At 44.6% G+C, this 25227-nt stretch overlaps 1 protein-coding gene across 2 annotated transcripts in view; it reads left to right on the forward strand.

Moving 5' to 3' along the window:
- Positions 1–25227, forward strand: part of PAN2 (poly(A) specific ribonuclease subunit PAN2) — a 78512-nt gene that overhangs the window by 33890 nt on the left and 19395 nt on the right. For both annotated transcript variants that reach the window (XM_069758431.1, XM_069758430.1), the window contains exons 13-16: positions 6275–6423; positions 7854–7963; positions 11054–11152; positions 25089–25162. In XM_069758431.1, the coding sequence (XP_069614532.1) occupies positions 6275–6423; positions 7854–7963; positions 11054–11152; positions 25089–25162 (432 nt within the window). The remainder of the gene's footprint in view (positions 1–6274; positions 6424–7853; positions 7964–11053; positions 11153–25088; positions 25163–25227) is intronic.

Raw genomic sequence — 25227 nt, forward strand, 5'->3', positions numbered from 1 at the left:
TTTGGACCGCCCCTTTAAGTTCAGCCGATTGGTTCGGCCCTCCACAGCAGTGCCAGTTTCTGATGTGGCCCCTTGGGAAAACTAATTGCCCACCCCCGGTCTAGCCCAAGATATCTGGGATCAGACAGTCAACATTCTTCAAATTGGAGAGAATTAAGAGAAGTAGCATATGCCTTAAATAATTTTCTTCCACAGATCCGAGGAGCACATATAAGAGCTTTCTCGGACAATTCCACCACGGTGGCATATGTGAACCGTCAAGGTGGTACACGGTCAGGAAGTCTGACCATAGCTGCAGATATCTTCTCGTTAGCAGAAACTCATCTCGCATCCTTAACAGCCCTTCATATCAGAGGCATCAAACATACAAGCAGACTACCTCAGCCGAAACATGCTGTGTCAGGGAGAATGACTCTCAACAGACTTGCGTTCAAAATGATAACGAAGTCATGGGGTACCCCACAAATAGATCTAGTTGCCACCAGAGAGAACAGACAAATCAAAAGGTTTGCTTCCCTGAACTTGATGGATCATCCAGACATGTTGGACGCTCTTCAGCATCCCTGGAGGTTCGAACTAGCATATGCCTTTCCTCCAATGACTGATTCCACTAGTGATCAGGAGGGAACAAGTAAGGGTGACTCTTATTGCACCCTTTTGGCCGAGGAGACCATGGTTCTCTTGTCTCCAGGCCATGTCTCTATGCAACCCATGGATTCTCCCATCAGACCGGAAACTACTGTCCCAGGGCCCTTTTTTTCCATTCGCAAGTGAAAGGTCTTCACTTGATGGCGTGGATTTTGAGAGGCAGCTATTAAGTTCAAGAGGGTTTTCAAAAGATCTAGTGAACACTCTTTTGCTAAGTAGGAAGAGATCTACCACCCTAATATATAGCAGGGCATGGAAAATTCTTAGCTTTTTATACAAGACCCTTAACTAGGCAAGTCCCAGTGGTACCTATTGAATTTTAACAAAAAGGTCGAGAATTAGGGTTCAGTGAACACCTTAAGAGTACAAATCTTGGCATTAGGAGCCCTATATGGATGCAATACAGCAGCTGATAGGTGGATCTCCAGATTTATAAAAGCTCGTGAACGTAGCGACCCAGGCCATATTCCCCAGTTACCTCCGTGGGATTTAAATCTAGTACTTGAGGCCTTAACTGGGCCCCCATTTGAACCATTAGATTCTATTCCCCTAAACGTCCTAACATATAAAGTAGCCCTGTTGTTGGCTTTAACCTCGGCTAGAAGGGTTAGTGACATCCAGGCCCTCTCAGTAGTCCCACCTTTTTTACTGATATTCCAGGATGGGGTAGTCCTAAAACCAGACCCCTCATACCTCCCTAAGGTAGCATTCACCTACCACAGGTCACAGGAAATTTTTTTTTTTTTTTTTGATACACCTGTAACTCCAGAGCTACATAAGTTTCATACCTTGGATGTCAGAAGAGCCATCCTGGCCTATATAGAAAGGTCTGACATGGGGCAGAGTAGGGCTGTCTCCTTTCAGGGCCACAGGAAAGGACATGGGGTCACGAAAGCTACCTTATCCCGGTGGATCAGAGAAGCTATCTGCTTGGCCTATACATCAAAAGATGAAGTACCTCCAGTGGGCATAAAAGCACATACAGCGAGAGCTATGGCTTCCTCTTGGGTGGAACAAGCAGATGTACCAATCCATTATGTAAGGCCGCAACTTGGTCAACGCCTTCTCCCTTTTACAACCATTATAGACTTGATCTATCTACATCTTCTGACCTGGCTTTTGGTAGAGCTGTCCTTAGTACAGTAATCCCACCCAGATAATGGCTCTCTGAAATCTCTCGTGGTGTGCTGTCATGGCAAAAAGTAAAGCCAGATTACTTACCGGTAATGCTCTTTTAATGAGTCCACGACTGCACCCATTTACTACCCTCCCTGATTATGCACAGTTTTTCTTTTAAGCTCACAAATAATGGCTGTATAGAGTTTAAGGCATTGTAATTGTTAAATGAGTTAATACTAAAACTTTGCGGTTCCCTTTTATACTCTGAAAACTAAACTGAGGAGAGGGGAGCGCCTCCTCTTATTCTGTAGGTTTCCTGTTCTATGAGCGGATTCCCTCTCTCTCATGTGGGGTGCTGTCGTGGACTCATTAAAAGAGCATTACCGGTAAGTAATCTGGCTTTTCGAGGCTGCAAGGGCATCCCTGGCTTCCACGTCAGCTTCCGCTGCCAAGGCCATTGTGGCCTGGGCCAAAAATTTGCAAGCTGGCCTCCAAACATCTGCCCCTGAGCTGTTGGACCAAGCGGTTCAAATAGCAGTTGTAGCAGATTACATGCTTCATGCAGCTCTGGATTCAACAAGGGGTGTAGCGGGGATGGCATCAAACGCCATCACAATTCGGCGTATCCTCTGGCTGCGGGAATGGAAAGCGGACGCATCCTCAAAGTCCCTCATGCACCTCCCCTACCTCAGTGGGCGACTCTTCGGTGAACAGTTGGACACGATGATATCCAATGCCACCGGGGGTAAGAGTACCTCTCTTCCCCCAACTGAAACCTAAACGCACTTACAAGAAGCGTAACCAAACTATGCCGATCCTTTCAGAACTCCTCGGGCTGGTCCGTCTCTCGTCCAGCACAAAATCGTAACCATTCCCCACGCAGTGACAACTCACGATCGAAGCAAAGGTCAGACAAGGCCTGGCAGTCAAAAGCAGGCCAGTCTAAGCCCAGAGGAGGAACATCTCAGACTTTCTCCTCATTATGACTCACGACTACGGAAGACACCACACCCATAGGTGGCCGACGTTTGCACTTTCATAAAGTCTGGCTGCCTATTACAGAAGACAGGTGGGTCAGGGAACTAGTGTCTTCCAAATACAAGATGGAGTTCACCTCTAACCCACCGGACTGATTCTTCCTCTTTCCCCCCCAAAAACCACCAGCTAAGGCTCGTGCCTTCTGACAAGCGGCCTCCTCGCTTTTTCAAGCAGGAGTCCTAGTACCGGTCCCCATGGCCAAGCGCTTCCGAGGGTTCTACTCCAATCTATTTGTAGTCCCTAAGAAAGGAGGCAGTGTGCGGCCCTTACTGGACCTAAAACTCCACAAATATGTACAGGTCCATCACATCCGCATGGAGTCCCTTCGGTCCATCATTGCGTCCATGGAGAAGGGAGAATATCTCGCCTCCATAGACATAAAAGGCGCATACCTGCATATACCGATTTGCACCTGCCCATAAGATTTCTCAGGTTCGCAATCGACCAGGACCACTACCAGTTCGTGGCTCTCCCGTTCGGACTCGCCACGGCTCCCAGAGTGTTTACCAAAGTCATGGCAGCCACCATGGACGTCCTGCACTCCAGAGGCATAGTAGTCGTTCCATACTTGGACGATCTACTCATCATCAAGGCTCCCACCTTCAAGGACTGTGAGCTCAGCATCACAATCGACACTTTGAGTCACATGGGCTGGTTAGTCAACCTACAAAAGTCATCACCCACCCAGAGTCAGTCTCTGACCTTCCTGGGAATGCTATTCAACACCTCCAGGGGTCTAGTGCTCCTTCCCAAGGACAAGGCACTGGCTCTCCGCCTAGGAGTTCGCACCCTCCTCCGCAAACCCCCTCGATCTCTCCGGTTTGCCATGAGTCCTCAGCAGGATGGGGGTAGCAATAGAAGCGGTCCCATTTGCCCAGTTTCGCCTCAGGCCTCTCGAACTAGCCATCCTCAGGTCCTGGGACAGGAATCCTTTTTCTCTCGACAGGGAGTTCCAGCTAATGTCGTCAACAAGGAGGTCCCTGCATGGTGGCTCAAGCCAACCTCGCTAGCAAAGGGGAAATCCTTTCTCACAGGTCAATAGAAGGTTCTGACCACCAATGCGAGCCTGATGGGTTGGGGTACGGTGCACCTACACCACAGGGCAAGTGGTCCCCAGTGGAAGCGACCATGCCATCAACATCCTGGAAATTCGTGCCATCCTCCTGGAATTGAGGGCCTTCCATCACTTACTGGCAGCCTCTCGCATCAGAATACAGTCAGCAATGCCACGGCTGGCATATGTGAATCACAAAGGGGGGGGCCCGCAGTACCCAGGCGATGCAAGAAGTGTCACATATCCTCCACTGGGCAGAGGACACAGGGTTGGTTCTCTCGGCTGTCCACATTTTGGGTGTGGACAACTGGGAAGCAGACTTACTCAGCCGACAAGACTCAGAGTGGTCTCTCCATCCTGACATTTTTCGCCAGATCTGCCATCGCTGGGGGACCCCGGAAGTGGACCTAATGGCATCCCACTTAAATGCCAAGGTCTCCAACTTCATGGCCAGAACACACGATCCACGGTCGTTGAAAGCAGACGCTCTGGTTCAGGACTGGACCTAGTTCCAGCTTCTGTACACTTTTCCACCTCTCCCCCTGATATCCAGAGTGGTGAGGAAGATCAAGCAAGATGGAGTTCCAACCATCCTAATCGCACCGGACTTACAGCAGACGCCCCCTGGCGCCTCCCCGACCGCCCGGATCTTCTATCACAAGACCCGTTCTACCACCAGAACTTAGGGGCCCTCAATTTGACAGCGTGGCCCTCGAATCCTGGGTTATAACCCAGGCAGGGCTCTCGCTGGATGTCATTACGACCATGATCAGGGCACAGAAGCCAACCTCTGCCAAGATCTATTACCATACCTGGAAAGCTTTCTTTACCTGGTGCAAATCTCGTGGCCAGACCCCATTCCCTTATTCCCTCACCAAACTACTTGGTTTTCTCCAATCGGGTCTAGAGGCCAGGCTGTCCCTGGGCTCGCTTAAGAGCCAGGTGTCAGCCCTCAGTGCTTTTTCCAAGGTGCATTGCTATGAAGCCGCAAGTAAGGACATTTCTCTTCAGGGGGTTTTCCGATTGGTTCCCCCTACAGACGACCACTAGAAATGTGGGACCTCAACCTGGTCCTGACAGCATTGCAGGAACCACCCTTTGCCACCAGGAAGACTTCCTTAAGGGGTTCAATCGCCTCGCTACGCATTGTGTCTGAACTGACGGCGCTCTCCTGCAGACAGCCCTTTCTGGCTTTTCACCAGGACAAGGTAGTCGTCTGTACATCCTTCCGAAGGTTGTGTCCAACTTCCACCTCCAATGAGGAGGAAATTTCTCTGCTTTCCATTTGTCCGATCCCGGTTCATAGAGTGGAGAAGGCTCTGCATACGCTTGACCTTGTCAGGGCATTATGTATATATGTCTAGGACTGCATCCTCCTGGAGGTCTGATTTCTTTTCCTCCTTCCGGAAGGTGGCCGCAAGGGTCTGCCAGCTTCCAAAGCTACCCTTGCCAGGTGGATCAAATCCACCATACAAGAGGCCTACTGCCTTAAGAATTCTCCTCTACTTCCATCCGGTATTACGGCACGCTCTACATGGGCAGTAGGGGCCTCCTGGGCCATGCCGCATCAGGCTTCGGCACAAGTGTGTAAGGCGGCCACTTGGACAAGCTTACACACGTTTACTAAACACTAGAGTTCATACCCTGTCCTCAGCAGACGCGAGCCTGGGTAGATGTGTTCTGCAGGCGGCGGTGCCCCAAGTGTAGGGGCCTGTCTACACAATATTCATCTGTTGCTTTCCACCCAGGGACTGCTTTGGACGTCCCATGGTCCTGTGTCCCCCAATGAGGCGACAGAGTAAGGAGATTTTTGTGTACTCACCGTAAAATCTTTCTCTTGGCCTCTAATTGGGGGACACAGCTCCCACCCTTTCCAGGCCGTTGTTACTCTTTAGTCCTCATATTGTTTTCTTGAGCTCGTACATAGTTATAATAATTTTATTGCCTTATAGGCATGATGGTTGTTCATGTTGCGTTCCTCCTAATGCTTTTGCACAAAACTGGAGAAGGCTGATGCCGTCCAGGGGTGTATTCTGCAGAGGAGGAGCCACGGTTAATCTTTTTCAGATTATGCATAGTGTCACCTAGTGGACAGCAGCATAACACCCATGGTTCGGTGTCCCCCAAAATAGAGGCTAAGATTTTACGGTGAGTACACAAAAATCTCCGTTTTATGATGCACTAATAAAGGATAGAATGAAAATCTTATTTTCGTCTCCTCCATTCAATATTTGCATGACCTTCAAAAATGATCGGGTTTTTTTTTTTTTTTTTTTTTTCCCCTCCATATTTTCAGTTTTAGAATGCATAACTTATTTTACAATGCTTACAAGAAACTTTTGCATCCCTGTAATTATCGGTTTCCTTTTACATCCCATATTTAACCCTATCCAACATGCATCTTTGCCATTTCAGCTGCTTTTCATCCTCTGGAGGTTCAGTGATTGGGCAGCTTTTTGGATGTGAAGTAGAAAACTGCAGCATGTGCCGCTGTGGTAAAGAGACCGTGCGTTTATCTACAACTCTACTCTTTACTCTGTCATATCCAGAGGCCAATAGTAATGGTATGTGATTGTACTCGGGCTGTTAGAATGCACTACATCGGAGGGCATAAATGACAGCTGATTCATGTTTCCCAAACTAAGATTCTGGTTCAATGTCAGGCATGTTTTTGCTCCTAAAACGCTGCAGCATTTCACAGGTGTATGTTTAAAAGTGGACCAGGGACCATACAGTTGGGTTACTAGTCAAGTACAACAGTCCCCAGCAGCTTTGTGTCCAATCTCTTTCCCTATACTTGTGTTCAGTAGGCTTAATTATTGGCACCAAGAGGGCAAGAATGCATAATGCCCAAACTATACTGACAACTCGTGTGTAAGTGTTTGCGTATGTATGCTGCTAGTGTTTTCCCACATACACTATGTGGCTATTTAATTTGTATTCTATTTTTTTTTTTTTGAGGCGCTGATCTGATTTAAAATGGTTTCCAGTGCCCCTGATGCCTATTTTGTGCAGACAAGGAAAATCGCTAAGGCTACGTTCACACTAGCGTTGTGCGTCGGCGACACAACGCACGCAAAAACGCTGCGTTTTGCGACGCATGCGTCGTTTTTTGCCAAAAATCAGACGCAAGAAAAATGCAACTTGTTGCGTTTTCTTGGTCCGACGCTTGCGGCAAAAAAGACGCATGCGTCGCACAACGCAACAAACAAACGCATGCGTCCCCCATGTTAAATATAGGGGCGCATGATGCGTGCGTCGCCGCTGCGTCGCCCGACGCTAACCCGACGCACACTAGCATAACGCTAGTGTGAACGTAGCCTAACTTGTGAATTTGGCCTCAGTCATGTTAAAGTGAACCTGTCAGCAGGATTTGGCACTGTAAAGTAAAAACTGATCTGCAGTTGAATTATCTTCCAAAATTTTCATCTGTTTTCTCTGCATCAGAAAAAAATGCTAGCTATTAATGTCCTTATTGATGTTGTAAACTGAAAAGGATTCATCAGTTTGAATTAAATACTTGGTTTAAAACTTCGGCCAAAACCAAAAGTGGCTTCAAATAGCATAGAACACAGAGAATGGACTTCTCCTTCCTGCTGGATTTATTGCTGACTTTGACACAACCTGCAACAAACGGCATTTGTGATTTCTGACGAAGCTAGTTGCATACACCTGGCTCAATGTCAGTACAACCTGCTGACTGCTGTTACCCCTTCTGGCCAGATCTGGAAAAAAATGTGACTGTCAGGAAAGTGAAAATCTGCTTCAGCAGGAGGGTGTTAAGGGATATTTTGGTGTTCACATGTTATATATTTGGTCACTATTTTACCTCCAGAATTTGTAAGCCAAAGCCAGGAGTGGTGACTTTTCTATTATACTTTTCCTCTGACTGTTCCATGCCTCCTGATTTTTGGCTTGCAAATACCGAACATGTGAATGCTGCCTTAATTTGGGAAGACATGTTATATAAAATTAATTTTTTTTTCTTTCCTAGATAAAATCCCTCCTCCAGACTTTGAGTTTGTAGATATTTTGCGGAGAAGTATCTGCCTGGAGCAGAGCACTCAAGCTTGGTGTGAGAATTGTGAGAAATACCAACCTACAGTAAGTGCAGTGATCATGCAATATCTAAAGATGCACTGTCACAACTACTGTGTGCATATTAACCTTTATACAAGTGCTACAAAGCCAGAATCTCATAATACATATAATTTCAGTATTTTGCAAATCAGAAAAATTAAGAGGCATTGAAGATGACCTAAAAGTTTTTCATACTTCAGCTAAACTTTGGCATTTGCTCTGACTGCAGATTACACACAACGCACCAAAAAATACAATGAACATATGCACAGCAAGTCATAATTTTAAACTACAGATGGTCAGTAAGAGGTATATTTGTGATAGAACTTAATCTGAGCAGCAAAATAGAGGCAGATAGCCTGATTTTAAGCAATGGATCACTTAATTTGTTGCTGATGAACAGTAATTATCACTTGAGGACTAATAAACCTGCAACTATGTAACACTTGCTGTTTAACCTCCTCCCCATAATTTTCTGCCTATTCCAATCAGTGGTGTGGACAGGGTTTTAAACAGCTCAACAATCGGAGAACTGCTAGATCTGCAGCAGATAACACTGATCACCTAAAAATGACCGCAATCAGCCTAGTAACTGCACATCAATGGAGTCTGGGTCTCTGCCCCTACACCATATGCTTCTCTCTGATCTTGCAAAAACCTGGTGACAGATTCCCTTTAAATGTTGAGGAGCTGGTGTGATTTTGCTGAAACAGCCAAATTCTGATGACTTGTTCATTTTAAGGTTTACAAGGTAAACTACAGACATTGTCATGTTGCTGCTGTTATAAGGGTTAAGATACCTGGGGTGAAGAATAAAAGATTTTTGGGTAATCACCATAAATTTTTTGTTTTTCTCAGCCTTCATTTGGAGACACAGAAAACAATGGTTGTATGCTGCTGCCACTAGGAGGTTGGCACTATGCAAAAAAGGTTAGCTCCACCCCAGCAGTATACACCCATCAACTGGCAGAAAGCTAATCGGTTAGAGAAAGCATTAGAAGCAAAGAACATAAACACAAATGTAATAGAAAAAAACAGAACCCTATACAACAGTAAACAAGGGTGGGTGCTGTCCCCCAGTGAAGGCTCAAAGGTTTAGTGAGTACCCAAAGTCTTCATTTCTCTCTCTCGTTTCATAGGGGGACACCAGAAGGCATGGGATGTCCCAAGGGTGAGAAAAGGCATAATATCCTCAAGTCAGTTCAGGCCACTGCGGCTTGTAGGACCTTTTTACCAAGGCTCGTATCCAATCAAGCTTGTGTGAACCCTGTAGAACTTGGTAAATGTATGAATGGAAGCCCATGTAGCAGCTTTGCAAAGCCCATGCCTGGTGACTAACTGCCCCGGAAGCTCCCACCAGACAGGTGGTGTGCTATGATCCTTAGTCGGTAAGCTTCCACAATGGTAGAAAGGACCCAACGAGCAATGGTTGACTTGGACACAGGGAGACCATTCTGGGATGATGAACAGAGAACAATGTCATCATTAAGATGAAAAACTGAAACCACATTGGGAAGAAAGGATGGAACCAGACGTTGGAGCACCGTGTCCTGGTGAAAGGCAAGATAAGGAGAACGACGAGCGCTGCCAGCTCTGAAACGTGCCTAATGAAAGTAATAGCGACCAGGAAAGCAACCTTCCAAGAAAGGAATGCGGAAGAGACCTTATGCAGTGGTTCAAATTGAGAATCCTGTAGGGCTTCTAGCAATAATTTAACATCCCAGGCCTCTACTGGAGCCTGGTAGGGAGGAATGGAATTGAGCAAGTCTTTGGCTATTCAGACAGCGCAAAACATTTAATCGGATTCCTTTGGAAAAGAATGGAAAGGACAGATACTTATCCTTTAATAGAACTAAGGGACAGTCCAGACTCCAGGCCTGACTGTAGAGACAAAATGGATGGAAGGTGGGAAAAACCATTGGAGCGTTCCGATGAGTTTCACACAGCGAAAAAGGCTTTCCGTATACGGCGATAGATGCAAGAAGATGGCTTCCTTGCTTTAATCATGGTCTGGACAACCAGATCAGAGAAACCGTCTGACTTCAGAACTGCAGCTTCAACAGCCATGCCATTAAATTGAGCAACTGAACTCTGGTGGAAGGGGGGCCCCTGCAACAAAACATCTGGGAGTGTCCACGAGAAGATTGACTAACACTGCGTACCAGGGTCTTCAGGGCCAGTCTGGAGCAAGGAGTATGATGGGTACTCCCTCCGCTCTCTTTTTGATTACCCTGTGAATCGGCGGCAGAGATGGAAACAAATATGGAAGGGAGAACTGTTCAAGGTATTGATTTGTGCATCGGAACCATATATTCCTCTGTGCAGATGCCCCAAACACGCATGATGTGTTAGGGGCCATGGGTCCTGCCTGGCAGACATGAGAGGGTGCAGTAGGGACACAATCCCACACTGCTCCTGGACTCTAGGGAGCAGTGTGACAACCACTCTTCACCCAGAATTGCAATATTTCTATTCTCTCTCTCCCCCCGCCCCCCCAGAGTCGGCATTAATAAGAAACAAACAAAACCTAAAGGTAAATGGGGCAGAGAGCAGCCCTGATTAGCTTTCTGCCAGTTGGGTGTATGCTGCTCGGAGGAGCTAACCCTTTTTTGCATATTGTCAACCTAGTGGCAGCAGCATATCCCCATGGCTTCCTTTGTCCCCTTGTTATAGAACTAGCTTCAACAACAAATGTTTTAAATATGTTTCTATGGTTACAGTAAGTTCTTAATATTTGGTGCTGATTCTGAACCTTCATGATTTCTGCAATTCCTCCTAGCAGCCGAATATCGGCTTCTGAGCCAAAATCCTGACTGACAAAACAATGTTTTTGTCCACCTGCTTCTTGAGGATTAACCACAGGTTCTTAATGAGACTGAGATTGGGGATATGCCTTGTTCATGATCCCAAAATTCAATGTTTTGGTCGTCATAGACTTATCACTTTGCTTTGTGACATGCTCTCAATAGTGCAGGAAAAAGCATTCTCCAAACGGCAACAAACTGACCCTGGATTGTTGGGAGATTAATGATTTAGATGCCATTATGTATTCATGGCAGTGTTCTTGTGCCAAGCGTTCTTATTTTTTGAGATTAATAATTTTCTTACCCACAGGTTCAGACTCGTAACATTCGTTGTCTTCCTGATGTGCTTGTTATAAATTGTGAAGTTAACAGCACAAAGGAGGCTGAGTTTTGGAAGATTCAGGCAGAGGTACAGTTTAACTCATTATGCTTATTCAATTTCCAAATGCCTTTACTCTTATTATAAGCTGTATGAACTTTTTTTTTTTTTTTTTTTATAAATTCTTTATTTAGCAATAAACATGAGAGCCATTACAAATATCTTTAATATAAGGTACAAAAAAACCATGTGAGTAGGGGAGAAAATTGGGGGGGGGAGGAAAGGGGGTCAGGTAGGTATAGGGTGGGGCAAAATGGAGGGGAGAGAGGGAATGGGGGGGGAATTGAACAATTTTAACATGAATTGGTACTCCACATTAAGTCTTAGCTGAGAAAACAAATACAATTTATGATAATCCATTCAGTCATAACTCTTAATATAATTTCGCTACTTAATGTATGCCCCTGGGATTAAGTGTATCCGCTCACTTTTAGCTCTTTCCAAGGTGCCCAAATTTTCACATACAAGTCGTGATTGTTCATTTCCTAGCTGGATAACTCCTCAAGCCTAGAGATCTGGTCCACCTTGGAAAACCACTCAGACATGGTTGGAGGGGAAGCATCTTTCCAATGAAGAGTGATTAAGTGCTTTGCAGCACTTACTAGCAATGGTAAAAGCCTATGTTTCTTGGGTTTGAAATTATTAGATGGGCAGGAAAGCAGGACTTCAGAAGCCCTAAGGTTGGTTTTAATCAGGTTGAGTTTCTTAAGAGTTCTACCTCTCTTCCCAAAACGTTTTTAGTTTAGGGCATTCCCAGAAAATATGGGTATGATGGCCCAATGGGTCATGGCATCGCCAACAGGAGCTATCCTCTACCAGACCCAAATGAAATAATTTGGCTGGAGTTAGGTGCCACCTGGTCAAAATTTTGTATGAATTTTCTTGGAGTAAAATGCATCGGGAAAATCCCCGTGCAAAAGCTAAAATTTTTGACGTTTGCGTCTCTGTAAAAACAGTTCCCATCTCCAGTTCCCAGGAGTGAATAAATGTAGGCTTAGTTTGGTTATTGGCGGAGCTGAGTTGTGCGTAGACGCGAGAGATGCTCTTCATTTCAGGGTGAGGTATTTTGGCCATTATGTCGAGCCATGACGAAGTGGAACCATGAGGAAACTTTTTTTTTTAAGTTAAGAAGCGTACGCCTAAAATGTTGGATTTGTAGAAAGTTTTTGGGGTGCGTCAAGGAATCAGGGGGCCAGGTTCCTTTATATCAGATTCTGTTATTGTAGAAATTTTTCAGGGGTTCTTTAGGAAGGGAGGACCACAATCCGTAAGGGTCTCTATAGTTTGGGTCTAGTAAGTATGGTATGGAGCAAATCGGAGCAAACATGGAGGGGAAGGATTCCGACGGAAGATCTTTGTTTAAGGAGCGTCTAACTTTGTGTGGTTAGGGACACATCATCCAATCGGAGCTCGCTGGAGGGTTTAGCCAACGACCAGAGGCAAGGTGTTCCCTTCGGTCCTAGCAAAACTAAGTCTATACTGTCATTGCTATTTCCCTCAAAGCTAGCTATTATTTTAAGCCATCTATTTATGTGGACTGCTCGGTAATATAGGGCAGGGTCAGGTAATTTCAAACCACCAGTAAGAGTTGAGCGAGAGAGAAATTTATGTGATTCTGGCTGGTTTCTGTTTCCAGATAAATTTGGTAATTAACGATTTTAAGTTTCTAAGGTAAGTTTGTGGAATATTAATCGGGACCATGCTTAATGTATACAAAATAACTGGCATGACGTACGTCTTGAAAATGTTAATGCGTCCCATCCAAGATAATGTGGGCAAATTATATAATTTTAACAGGTCCTGCACTTTTTTAATTAGGGCAGAGTAGTTAGCTTGAAAAAGGTGGCTGGGGTTCTTTGTAATCTCAATACCAAGATATTTTATGGAATTTGTGGCCCAAGAGAAGGGGCAAAGTGAGTATAACTCAGTCACACGTATGGGGGAGAGAAATATTTAGAGCTACGGATTTTGTAGTATTTTAAAGTTGGATAAATGCCCAAATTGTAGTAATATGTCTAAAATTGCTGGGAAGGCCTGGGAAGGATTAGTGATCAAGAAAAGCAAATCATCGGCAAAAGCCAAAGTTTTTAGTTGTATTGATCCAATTTTTAGACCTTTAACTGATGTGTCCTGTCTTATTTTTTTTGAATTAAAGTTTCTATAACCAGAATAAATAGGGACGGGGCAGTGGGCACCCCTGCCTCATACCATTGTGGATACTGAAGCTATCCGACAGGGTGCCATTTACTCGCACCTTAGCTGTAGGTTGCGAATAAAGGGAGAAGATCGCGTCAAATTGTAATGGAAAGCCAAACTTCAACAAGGCTTGTTCCATAAAGCACCAGCTCACCCTGTCGAATGCTTTCTCCGCATCTGTCGAGAGGAGGACCAAAGGGATCCCTCTATTCTTAGCAAAAGTTATAGACTGGATAATTTTGGTTGAATTATCTTTGCCTTCCCTCCCCCTGACGAATCCCACCTGGTCAGTATGAATTGGCTTAGGTAAAAAAGAACTCGGCCTATTTGCTAACATTTTGGCCCAGAGCTTAATATCTGAATTAAGAAGGGAAATGGGTCTGTAGTTAGAACATGCTGCCAGGTCCTTGCCCTCTTTAGGGATAATGGAGATAAAGGCTTCTAATGATTGTCTCGGTAGTGGTTGGCCTTCCAAGAGTGAATTAAACAGAGAAACTAAATGAGGTAGGAGTTGTTTACTAAATCTTTTTTTTAGAATAGGTAAGCCATCAGGGCCTGGGGCCTTCCCATTGGGAATCAATGTTAGCGTATCTAGTATCTTCTTAGGAGAAATAGGCGCCAATAATGACGTCCTTCTATTGAGATTTTTGGTAGTTTTAAAGGTGTAAGAAAATCCTTAATTTTGGTGAGTTTCAGATGGATCTCCAACTTGCGGTAAAGAGGGTAGATTATAGAGGTCTTCATAAAACGTACGAAACTCTTCTGCAATATCGGAGGTCTTATGTTTAAATGACTGATCCGCTGATCGGATGCGGTGTATAAATCTCTGGTCCTTGCGTTTTTTTAAGTAATGAAGTCATTAATTTACTGCCTCTATTACCATGTAAATAGAATTTTTGTTGGCTTCTCATGTAGATTTTTGCAGACTGTATATTTAGCAAGTTTTTTAGCTCCTCTCGCAAGTGTAATAGTTCGTTCTGCATGGTTTTACTTTTGGATTTTTTTATGAATTCTCTCAAGTGTATTTATTTGTTGCAGAACAGAGACTATTTGTTTTGACCTTTCTTTTTTGGCGAATGAGCCCAGAGCTATGAGTTAGCCTCTAATAACCGCCTTGTACGTTTCCCAAATAATGGCGGTTGGGGGCCCTGAATCAAGAGTTTTCCTGAAAGAAATAATTAAGGGTATTCGCTAATTTGGATATGTTTGTCTGAATCTAACAATGTTTCATTTAGGGACCAGGTTAATGTCCGTCTGGGCAGGGAATTGATGGTCATTTCCAGGAAAATAGGCGCATGATCAGACAAAGTAATATTGTCAATTTTAGCTGATTTAATGAGTTGAAGGCAGTTCGATGGGGTTAATAGATAATCAATTCTATAAGTGTTGTGGGGGGGGAGAGTAAAATGTATAGTCCCTAACAGAGGGATGTAGAGTCCTCCATGTATCAATTAAAAAAATTGCATGTTTGTCTACAATCGTTAAATTTAAGGGCTTTTTGAGCTAAGTGGGATTTTCCAGATGTGTCTAAAAATGGATTAAAGGGTAGATTAAAGTCTCCTCCAACAACTAAAGGTACCGTCACACTAGATGATATCGCTAGCGATCCGTGACGTTGCAGCGTCCTCGCTAGCGATATCGTCCAGTGTGACAGGCAGCAGCGATCAGGCCCCTGCTGTGCTGTCGCTGGTCGGGGAAGAAAGTCCAGAACTTTATTTGGTCGCTGGACTCCCCGCAGACATCGCTGAATCGGCGTGTGTGACACCGATCCAGCGATGTCTTCACTGGTAACCAGGGTAAACATCGGGTAACTAAGCACAGGGCCGCGCTTAGTAACCCGATGTTTACCCTGGTTACCATCCTAAAAGTAAAAAAAAACAAACACTACATACTTACCTACCGCTGTCTGTCCTCCAGCGCTGTGCTCTGCACTCCTCCTGTACTGGCTGTGAGCGTCGGTCAGCCGGAAAGCAGAGCGGTGACGTCACCGCTCTGCTTTCCGGCCGCTGTGCTCACAGCCAGTACAGGAGGAGTGCAGAGCACAGCGCTGGAGGACAGACAGCGGTAGGTAAGTATGTAGTGTTTGTTTTTTTTTACTTTTAGGATGGTAACCAGGGTAAACATCGGGTTACTAAGCGCGGCCCTGTGCTTAGTTACCCGATGTTTACCCTGGTTACCGGCATCGTTGGTCGCTGGAGAGCTGTCTGTGTGACGGCTCTCCAGCAACCAAACAGCGACGCTGCAGCGATCCGGATCGTTGTCGGTATCGCTGCAGCGTCGCTTAGTGTGACGGTACCTTAACACTCCCTCCGAGAACAGTTTCAGGGTTTGCAATGTCCTACACAACCAGCCCACCTGATCCTGATTAGGGGCATAGAGGTTACAAAAATTTACTTTTGTGTTGGGGTACCGTCACACAGTGAAATTTTGATCGCTACGACGGCACGATTCGTGACGTTCGAGCGATATATCTGTGACGTTCGAGCGATATCGCAATGTCTGACACGCTCCTGCGATCAGGGACCCCGCTGAGAATCGTACGTCGTAGCAGATCGTTTGAAACTTTCTTTCGTCGTCTAGTGTCCCGCTGTGGCGGTATGATTGCATGGTGTAACATATATCGTATACGATGTGCGCATAGTAACCAACGGCTTCTACATCGCACATACGTCATGAAATTATCGCTCCAGCGTCGTAGATTGCAAAGTGTGACAGCAGTCTACGACGCTGGAGCGATATTGTTACGACGCTGGAGCGTCACGGATCGTACCGTCGTAGCGATGAAAATTGCACTGTGTGACGGTACCCTTAGCGATAAGGCCTTTGAGGATAATAAATCTGCCGTCTGGATCTGATAGGGAATCTTTCAACGTGAAGGGTACATTTTTACCTATAATTATGCTGACGCCTCTAGAGGCAGATGTTCCTGTGCTGTGGAACCAATGAGGGAAATAAGATCCAGAAGCACATGAAGAAAAGGACAGCACCACAGCAATTGTGAAAAGACAGCTCCAAAGTTTATTCTGCCATCTGCAACGTTTCGGTCCGTGGACCTTTTTCAAGCATAGTGAAAAGACAATACAACCACCATTATATACCCTTAGGCCAAACCCATTAATTAACAAGCAACCAATGGTGTGGCTCCATATACCTGGAAAAAATACATCATAGTGCAACATACATATATACATATAAAAACAGTCCCACATTGCCAGCCCCCTATATATACTAGCCGCTAACATAGTCCAACTACCTCTGATCGCTCGCCACTATTGTGTGACACTCGTAAATCCCCAATAAGTCCCCAAAGTCCACAATGTAAACAAATATCACTCGCACCAATCCAGGTACTGCATCCACGATCGTCATGGCATTGTGGGCGTGTTCAGAACAAGAGCAGTCCAATCAGCTCCTCAATCTTAAATCATGTGATCGACATATGCCCAGCATGCAGTGCTCCTCACCGCACTAGTTCATAGGCTGCTGGACCACATGTCAGTGGTAAACAAACACCGCCCACTTTTGTCCAATGGTGCACATTGTATTGTACATGTCCGTGACATTATCCCTGTCCGTAGCTCATATGCGCATGTCGCAGTCCCGGACTCCAGTACAATCAGCACACTGAGTCCATATAGTCAGTGCGCAAAAGTACATCCAGGCTCATAGCTAGGTATAGTATTTTTTCACTCCTAGGTATAGTATTTTTAGATAAATATATAAGGTGTCCAGTGGAGAAATGTCATATTGTATACCATTGTATACTATGGACCTGGAGTGAAAAAAATACTATACCTAGCTATGAGCCTGGATGTACTTTTGCGCGCTGATTGTAGCGCTATGTGACCGCTCACTGGAGTCCTCTATTATGAAGAAGTCTATGGAGCATTACTTTGCAGTTGCCGATTTAAATAGACTCAGTGTGCTGACTATGCTGGATTCCGTCATTATAGCGCTATGGGACCGCTCACTGGAACCATCTGTCATGAAGAGATTTATGGAGAATTCCTTTGTCATACGCAGTCGCTGACTATATGGACTCAGTGTGCTGATTGTACTGGAGTCCGGGACTGCGACATGCGCATATGAGCTACGGACAGGGATAATGTCACGGACATGTACAATACAATGTGCACCAGTGGACAAAAGTGGGCGGTGTTTGTTTACCACTGACATGTGGTCCAGCAGCCTATGAACTAGTGCGGTGAGGAGCACTGCATGCTGGGCATGTCGATCACATGATTTAAGATTGAGGAGCTGATTGGACTGCTCTTGTTCTGAACACGCCCACAATGCCATGACGATCGTGGATGCAGTACCCGGATTGGTGCGAGTGATATTTGTTTACATTGTGGACTTTGGGGACTTATTGGGGATTTACGAGTGTCACACAATAGTGGCGAGCGATCAGAGGTAGTTGGACTATGCCAGCCCCCTATATATACTAGCCGCTAACAATGTGGGACTGTTTTTATATGTATATATGTATGTTGCACTATGATGTATTTTTTCCAGGTATATGGAGCCACACCATTGGTTGCCTGTTAATTAATGGGTTTGGCCTAAGGGTATATAATGGTGGTTGTATTGTCATTTCACTATGCTTGAAAAAGGTCCACGGACCGAAACGTTGCAGATGGCAGAATAAACTTTGGAGCTGTCTTTTCACAATTGCTGTGGTGCTGTCCTTTTCTTCATGTGCTTCTGGATTTACCTACTGGGATGGACCCCCTGGTGAGGACGTGCACTCTGCTGTCCATAGAGACATTGCCATTATAGGGTGCGGCTTTACTATTTATATTTGATACTTGGAAATAAGATCTAGTCATATCCGGGGTTCTGTTGTGTTTTAAAATGCATTTCTTGTAGGAAGGCAATATTTGTCTTTTTGGAGTGTAGAAATCTCAAGATTTATTTGGGGATCGTATGCCTTTAACATTATATGAGGCCACAATTATGTTGGCCGGGGGATCACCACTAGCCATGACTGGGTATATGGAACAGCTCGGAACATTCTAAATAATTACTGTAACTATATACCAATTCCAAAGGAACAAGAAAATATAGTAACTGGGGAAAAGGAGAGGGGACATCAATATACAAATGAGTTGCCCATCTGCCGCAGAGGCGGGGGCTAGGGAGTCCTCCCATAGCAGACAGGGTAGGTGCCATCTCATGGACGAACGGCGATCTGCCAAAATAGAGAATAATTAAGCAGCATCCTAAAACATTATAAAACTATTACTGAAGTTAACCATAACAGTCGAAGACACATGCATTTTGCATAAAAAACGAAGCAACATTGTAAAGAGTAAAAGGTTCACGGGGGGGGGGGGGGGGGGTTCTTATTTCCCGCTTTCATCTGCCTAGGGGAGGCCCCTCTCTTGACTGGAGTCCAGTCCCCATGTTCTCCTGAAATAGCTCTCAAAGGTGGAGGCGAGTATGGATCCATATCCATTGGAAGCCAGGAGGGGATCTCTACAGGGGTAAGATCCAGGGCCTCCCAAACACCGGGGAGATCATTTGGGCTTCTGACAATCTGTTTCCCACCTCCGTTAATCGCCAAACCAAAGGGGAAAAGCCATCTGTAGAGGATCTTTTTGGAGCGCAGGATGTCTAATAATGGCTTTAGGATTCTGCGCTTCATCAGAGTAGATGGAGCCAGATCTTGGAAAATCTGTATGGAAGAGCCCTCGTAGCAGAGCCTTTTTTTTTTTTTTTTTTTAAATCCCTGGAAGCCATCAAGGCTTTAGTATCTAAATAGCTTAGTAATCCACAGATAACATCTCTCGGTGGGTCTGTGGGCTTTGGTCTCAGCGCCCTGTGGACCCTTTCGATTATTATTTGGTCACATTTTTCCTGTGGCAACAGCAGAGCAAAAATCTCCTTCGTAGCTTTCTCTAGTATCTCTTGGGATACACTCTCGGGCAAGCCTTTAATTCTAATGTTCTTTCTCCTGCTCCGATTTTCTTGGTCCTCAAGCGCTAAGGCTGTATTGTTCATTTGATGTCTGTGGTATTCGAAGTGGTCTTTCATCAGGTTTGTCTGGCCAACGATGGTGGATTGAGCATTCTCCAGCGAATCTACTCTGTTCCCTATATGTGATAAATCTGCTCTCATTCCTGCAATTTCTGCTATTAAAGGCTTCATGGCCTGAGATAGGGACTTTTTAAGAAACGATCTGGAGAGCTTTCCTGAGCCAGATTGAGGGAAGTCGCTTTCGGACAATTCCTCGCTGGAGTCAGAGTCCTCAACCAGATCATCAGTGCCAATGTTTGGATTGGATTCTTAGGAGTAACTTTGGCTGATACTTTGTGTTTGAGAAACTTTTCCATCTCTCCTTGTTTTCCTTGATAGAGAGCTGGAGTTAAACTTTTAGAGCGTTCTTTGCTTGTCTTCACCATTATAATTGTTCTGTGTCAAAGGTGTTAGCTTCTGAAATCACCGCTCGTTTATGTAGGTTTAGGTTATTTTAAACATAACTTCTATCTTGTGTATATAATACTATGATCGTAGCTATAGATTTCAGAGGATATTTGAGATATTCTGATAAATGATGGCAGTTCCTTGAATCGGCCACTAGATGTCAGCATAAGACCACTTATTATTATTTATTTATATAGCACCATTGATTCCATGGTGCTGTACATGAGAAGGGGTTACATACAAGTTACAAATATCACATTCAGTAAACAAACTAACAATGACGGACTGATACAGAGGGGCGAGGACCCTGCCCTTGCGGGCTTACATTCTACAGGATTATGGGGAAGGAGACAGTAGGTTGAGGGTTGCAGGAGCTCCGGTGTTGGTGAGGCGGTAGCTTCGATAGTGATGAGGCAGCAGCGGTGTCAGTGCAGGCTGTAGGCTTTCCTGAAGAGATGAGTTTTCAGATTCCGTCTGAAGGATCCGACTGTGGTTGATAGTCGGACGTGTTGGGGCAGAGTTCCAGAGGATGAGGGATATTCGAGAGAAGTCTTGGAGGCGATTGGATGAGGAGCGAATAAGTGTGGAGGAGAGAAGGAGGTCTTGGGAGGACCGGAGGTCACGTGAGGGAAGATATCAAGAGATTAGTTCAGAGATATATCCAGATATTGAGTAGTTTGTAATTTTTTTTCTCTATTCACAAAGTTTTTAATCTCACTAAATTGTTAGGGTCTTTAAGTGTGAGCGGAGCTGATTGGAATCTACAGACTGCTTGGACTTTGGGTACTCCTCAGGTATTAACTAGTAGAGAGGGGGGTAGGATGTTCCCCGACAGTTAGAGATCTCCACCAGCACTGAATATATATACATACTAGCTGAAGAGCCCGGCGTTGCCTGGGCATAGTAAATATCTGTGTTTAGTTATAGCACCTCACTTCTCTTATTTTCCCATCACGCCTCTCATTTTCCCCCTCACATCTCTCATTTTCTCCCTCACACCTCTCATTCCCCCTAACACTTGTCATTTCGACCTCACATCTGTCATTTTCCGATCACTCCACTCCATTTTCCCTCAGTCCTCTCATTTTGCACTCGCACCTTTTCATTTTCACCTCAGTATATACATGTATGTCATCTCCTGTATATAGTATATACCTGTATGTCATCTCCCTTGTATATAGTATACACCTGCTGTGTGTTGTCTCCCCTGTATATAGTATATACCTGTATGTCATCTCCTCCTATATCTAGTATATACCTGTCATCTCCCCTGTATATAGTATATACCTGTATGTCATCTCCTCCTATATCTAGTATATACCTGTAGGTTATCTGCTCCTGTATATAGTATATACCTGTGTCATCTCCCCTGTACATAGTATATATCTGTATGTCATCTCCTCCTGTATTAGACCTCGTTCACACGTTATTTGGTCAGTATTTTTACCTTAGTATTTGTAAGCTAAATTGGCAGCCTGATAAATCCCCAGCCAACAGGAAGCCCTCCCCCTGACAGTATATATTAGCTCACACATACACATAATAGACAGGTCATGTGACTGACAGCTGCCGGATTTCCTATATGGTACATTTGTTGCTCTTGTAGTTTGTCTGCTTATTAATCAGATTTTTATTTTTGAAGGATAATACCAGACTTGTGTGTGTTTTAGGGCGAGTTTCGTTTGTCAAGTTGTGTGTGTTGAGTTGCGTGTGGCGACATGCATGTGGCGACTTTTGTGAGATGAGTTTTGTGTGGCGACATGCGTGTAGCAACTTTTTGTGTTGAGTTGCATGTGACAGGTTAGTGTAGCAAGTTGTGTGCAGCAAGTTTTGCGCATGGCGAGTTTTGCGCATGGCGAGTTTTGTGTGGTGCCTTTTGAGTATGTGCAAGTTTTGTTTGAGGCAACTTTTGCATGTGTTGCAACTTTTGTGCATGTGGCAATTTTTGCGTGAGCCTAGTTTTGCGCGTGGCGAGTCTTGAGCGGCGACTTTTGTGTTTCGACTTTTATGTGGTGAGGTTGGTGTATGTGTGGTGAAATGTGTGCTGAAGGTGGTATATGTATTCAAGCACGTGGTAGTGTGTGGCGCATTTTGTGTGTGTTCATATCCCTGTGTGTGGTGAGTATCCCATGTCGGGGCCCCACCTTAGCAACTGTACGGTATATACTCTTTGGCACCATCGCTCTCATTCTTTAAGTCCCCCTTGTTCACATCTGGCAGCTGTCAATTTGCCTCCAACACTTTTCATTTCACTTTTCCCCCATTATGTAGATAGGGGCAAAATTGTTTGGTGAATTGGAAAGCGCGGGGTTAAAATTTCAGCTCACAACATAGGCTATGACGCTCTCGGGGTCCAGATGTGTGACTGTGCAAAATTTTGTGGCTCTAGCTGCAACAGTTCAGATGCCAATCCCAGACATACATACATACACATTCAGCTTTATATATATATATATATATATATATATATATATATATATATATATATATATATATATTTATTATTATTATACACAGCTTCTTATCACAAGACCCAGGGAGTCCCCGTAGCAAACAGCGCTCCCAGCACCACAGTGTGTCTCCGGAGCTATGTAATGTGATGCGGTCCCTGTGAGAATATTCCTCCGCCCAAGTGCTGCGGCCGGGTCTCTGCAGTGCCACGACCAGCCCCGACCTGTGCCACCTCAGGGATGACGAAAGAGGGATTCCCCGGGGCCGGGTGAGTAGCCTCAGGTACCTTTTGTGCACCGGATCAGCGGCACACCTGCAGAAACTCCCCAGACTCCGGCACCTGCAGATGGTATCCCTCCGCCTCTCCTCTCACACTGCACTCCTTCCCCCTGCAGCTCAGCGATTGTCGGAGTGTGTGTCACCGCTACCGAGGCTCAGCAGGGGTAATGTGAGTGATCTCCAGGGGTTATGGAGGCAGGTTCCATGAGCGAGCTGTACCTCTGTGTCCTTGTCCCAAGATCTTCACTCCAGGCAGAGAACAATATGGCGGGCAGACTTCCCGCCGTTTTCACCACCAAGGCCAGTACTCTTTCTGGGCAGTATACTGGTCAGTTTTCAGGATCTGGGGTTCTCACAAAGTCCTTTGTGGTGTTGGGGACCTCCAGGTGTTTAAATCTCTTTTCCAGAGAGGTAAAAAGGAGACTTTTCTTTCTCCTCTGGCAGGAGCTCTTCAGACGCACGTCTGTTCTCCTGCTCAGTCAGGCCACGCCCCCATTAATTTTGCTTTTTTTTGCGGATTTCCCACTATAAAATGCATTGGGGAAAAAACACACCAAAAACACGCAAAAAATGCATGCAGATTTCTTGCAGAAAATGTCAGGTTTTTCTCAGGAATTTTCTGCAAAAAATCCTGAACGTGTGCACATAACCTTAATCTGGTAAATGCCTCTGTTAATCTGTCTGGCATTTAACTTGCGCTTACTGGAAGAGCGCTAGAAATCCCACCCATTGGTGACCCCTGTCACTTGATTGAGGGCCACTGATGGGTTGACATGACAACCAGAGGTCTCCAGCAGACCTCTATGGTTGTCGTAGCCGGATTGCTATCAGCACCGCTGGTCAGCGCTCATGGCAAGTGAGGTATTCTGCTACACCTAGCTCTGATCATTGCCTGTGTAGCACAAGAAATCAGACAACTGCAGCTTCTAAAAGTTCTAATCCCCACCCATTCAAAATAAAAACTATTAGAATAAGATATACACATTTGGTATCTCTGCGTTTAGAATCACCCGAAATTTTTTTTTTTTTTTAAATCCATATTTAAAAAAAAAAAAAAAATTTTTAACCCAATCAGTAAATGGTGTAATGAGAATTCAAAATGCCAATAATTTTTTTTTTTTTTTTTCTTATGACCTGGAGAATCATAATGGCATGTCAGTTTCAACAGTTGGTGAACATGCAAAAAACAAGTGTGGAATTGCACTTTTTGCAAGCTCTCCGCACTTGGAATTCCCTTCCTCCCCCCCCATCTTCCAGTAAACCATGTTAAAACCAATGTTGTTCAAAAGTACAAGATAATCTCACCGAGCCCCACTCCATACAGCCAACCAATTCCAGCCCTGTGCTGATGAGGGCCTAAAGCCCGAAACACGTGTCCACAGGTAGGAATTGGTTGGTTGTGTAAATTTAGAAACTAATCCGCAGCATTGCACGCTTGGCGGTTCCAAGCGCTGTGGATTAGACAGGGGTGGAAAGAGATTATTTGCATAGCTCCGCCTACTGCAAAGGGTTCTGGGTAAACCTGCTATTCTTTGTATTACGCTGCTTGCAAGTACTTTCCGTTTCAGGAAAGCATCCACTATGTATTTCCTTTAAGTAGAGGGCTTTTCGGTCTTTCGTCCCGCTACATTTAGCCCAACTTGGGTCTCTCCCTAAGGTGGCTAGCATATATGTATCGCAAGATAATCTTAGGCACTTAACTTAAATAAATGTTTCGGCCTCAATGCTTGGCCTTCTTCAGTAACTACATACAAAAGAGTGTATTTACAAAATATAACAAAACTGTTGGTCAACCGACATAGGCAGTGTATAACAAAATAAAATCTATACAAAGAATGGGGGGGGGGGGGGGGGGGAGAGGGAGGAGAGATAGATTTAACAATGAGGCCTAATAGTATTTAGGATACCTAGAAAGCAGGGAAAATAGCGTATTATGCTCAGACAAAATGCACCCAACGAACAATCGGTACAGCTGGAATATGCACCCAAGACAAAATGAGCCCCATTTGTTTGTTTTTGATTGTAAAAATCTGCAAAACGTAGATTGTTTTTGAAAGACCAATGATAAAAACTGCTGTTTAATAATAAGATTAACACTTTGACCTTTTTATATTGTGAATGTGAAAAATCACTGACCTCTTGCTTAGAGGGCACACTTTACCTAAAAAGACAGTCTGCACAGAATGACTGTTTAAAGTCCCACCGCTGAGCGCTTCACGACGGGGCCAGTCATTTGCATATACCTCCCCACCCAATTGATTCTTTTCCCTCAATATCTCCCCACCCTACCGAACCTAACCTCTTTTCTCTTATTTGACAGCTCTGGCTTCATAGAGCCAGGGAACGGTGGAGATGAATGGAAATGAAGCAGGTTGGGAAGCTGTATATACATGACTGGCCACCATAATGCTCCAAGTCTCTTTCCTTAATTTGAACAGTCATTCTGTGCTGACATTCATTTTTTTTTTTTTTTTTATTATATTGGTTTAACAACCTGTCTAGCGTTTCCTACTCAAATTCATTTGTGACCAACTTTGTAATTTTGAGACAAAAACGTGTCAAGCTACTTTGTGTGGACAAATCCAACCAGTTTAAAGATTTTGTTTATTTTCAGTATGCTTTTAAAAAGGCCCTGCGAAAAGTGGAACTAAACTACCCCAAACCCAACGAAAGTATCAAAGATGGATGGTAAGAGAACATTTCATATTAGCAGAAATCTTTCCTAATTGTTAATTGCTCAAAAAAGCAGTTTT

The sequence above is a fragment of the Ranitomeya imitator genome, chromosome 3, assembly GCF_032444005.1.
Source record: "Ranitomeya imitator isolate aRanImi1 chromosome 3, aRanImi1.pri, whole genome shotgun sequence".
Taxonomy (NCBI): Eukaryota; Metazoa; Chordata; class Amphibia; order Anura; family Dendrobatidae; genus Ranitomeya; species Ranitomeya imitator.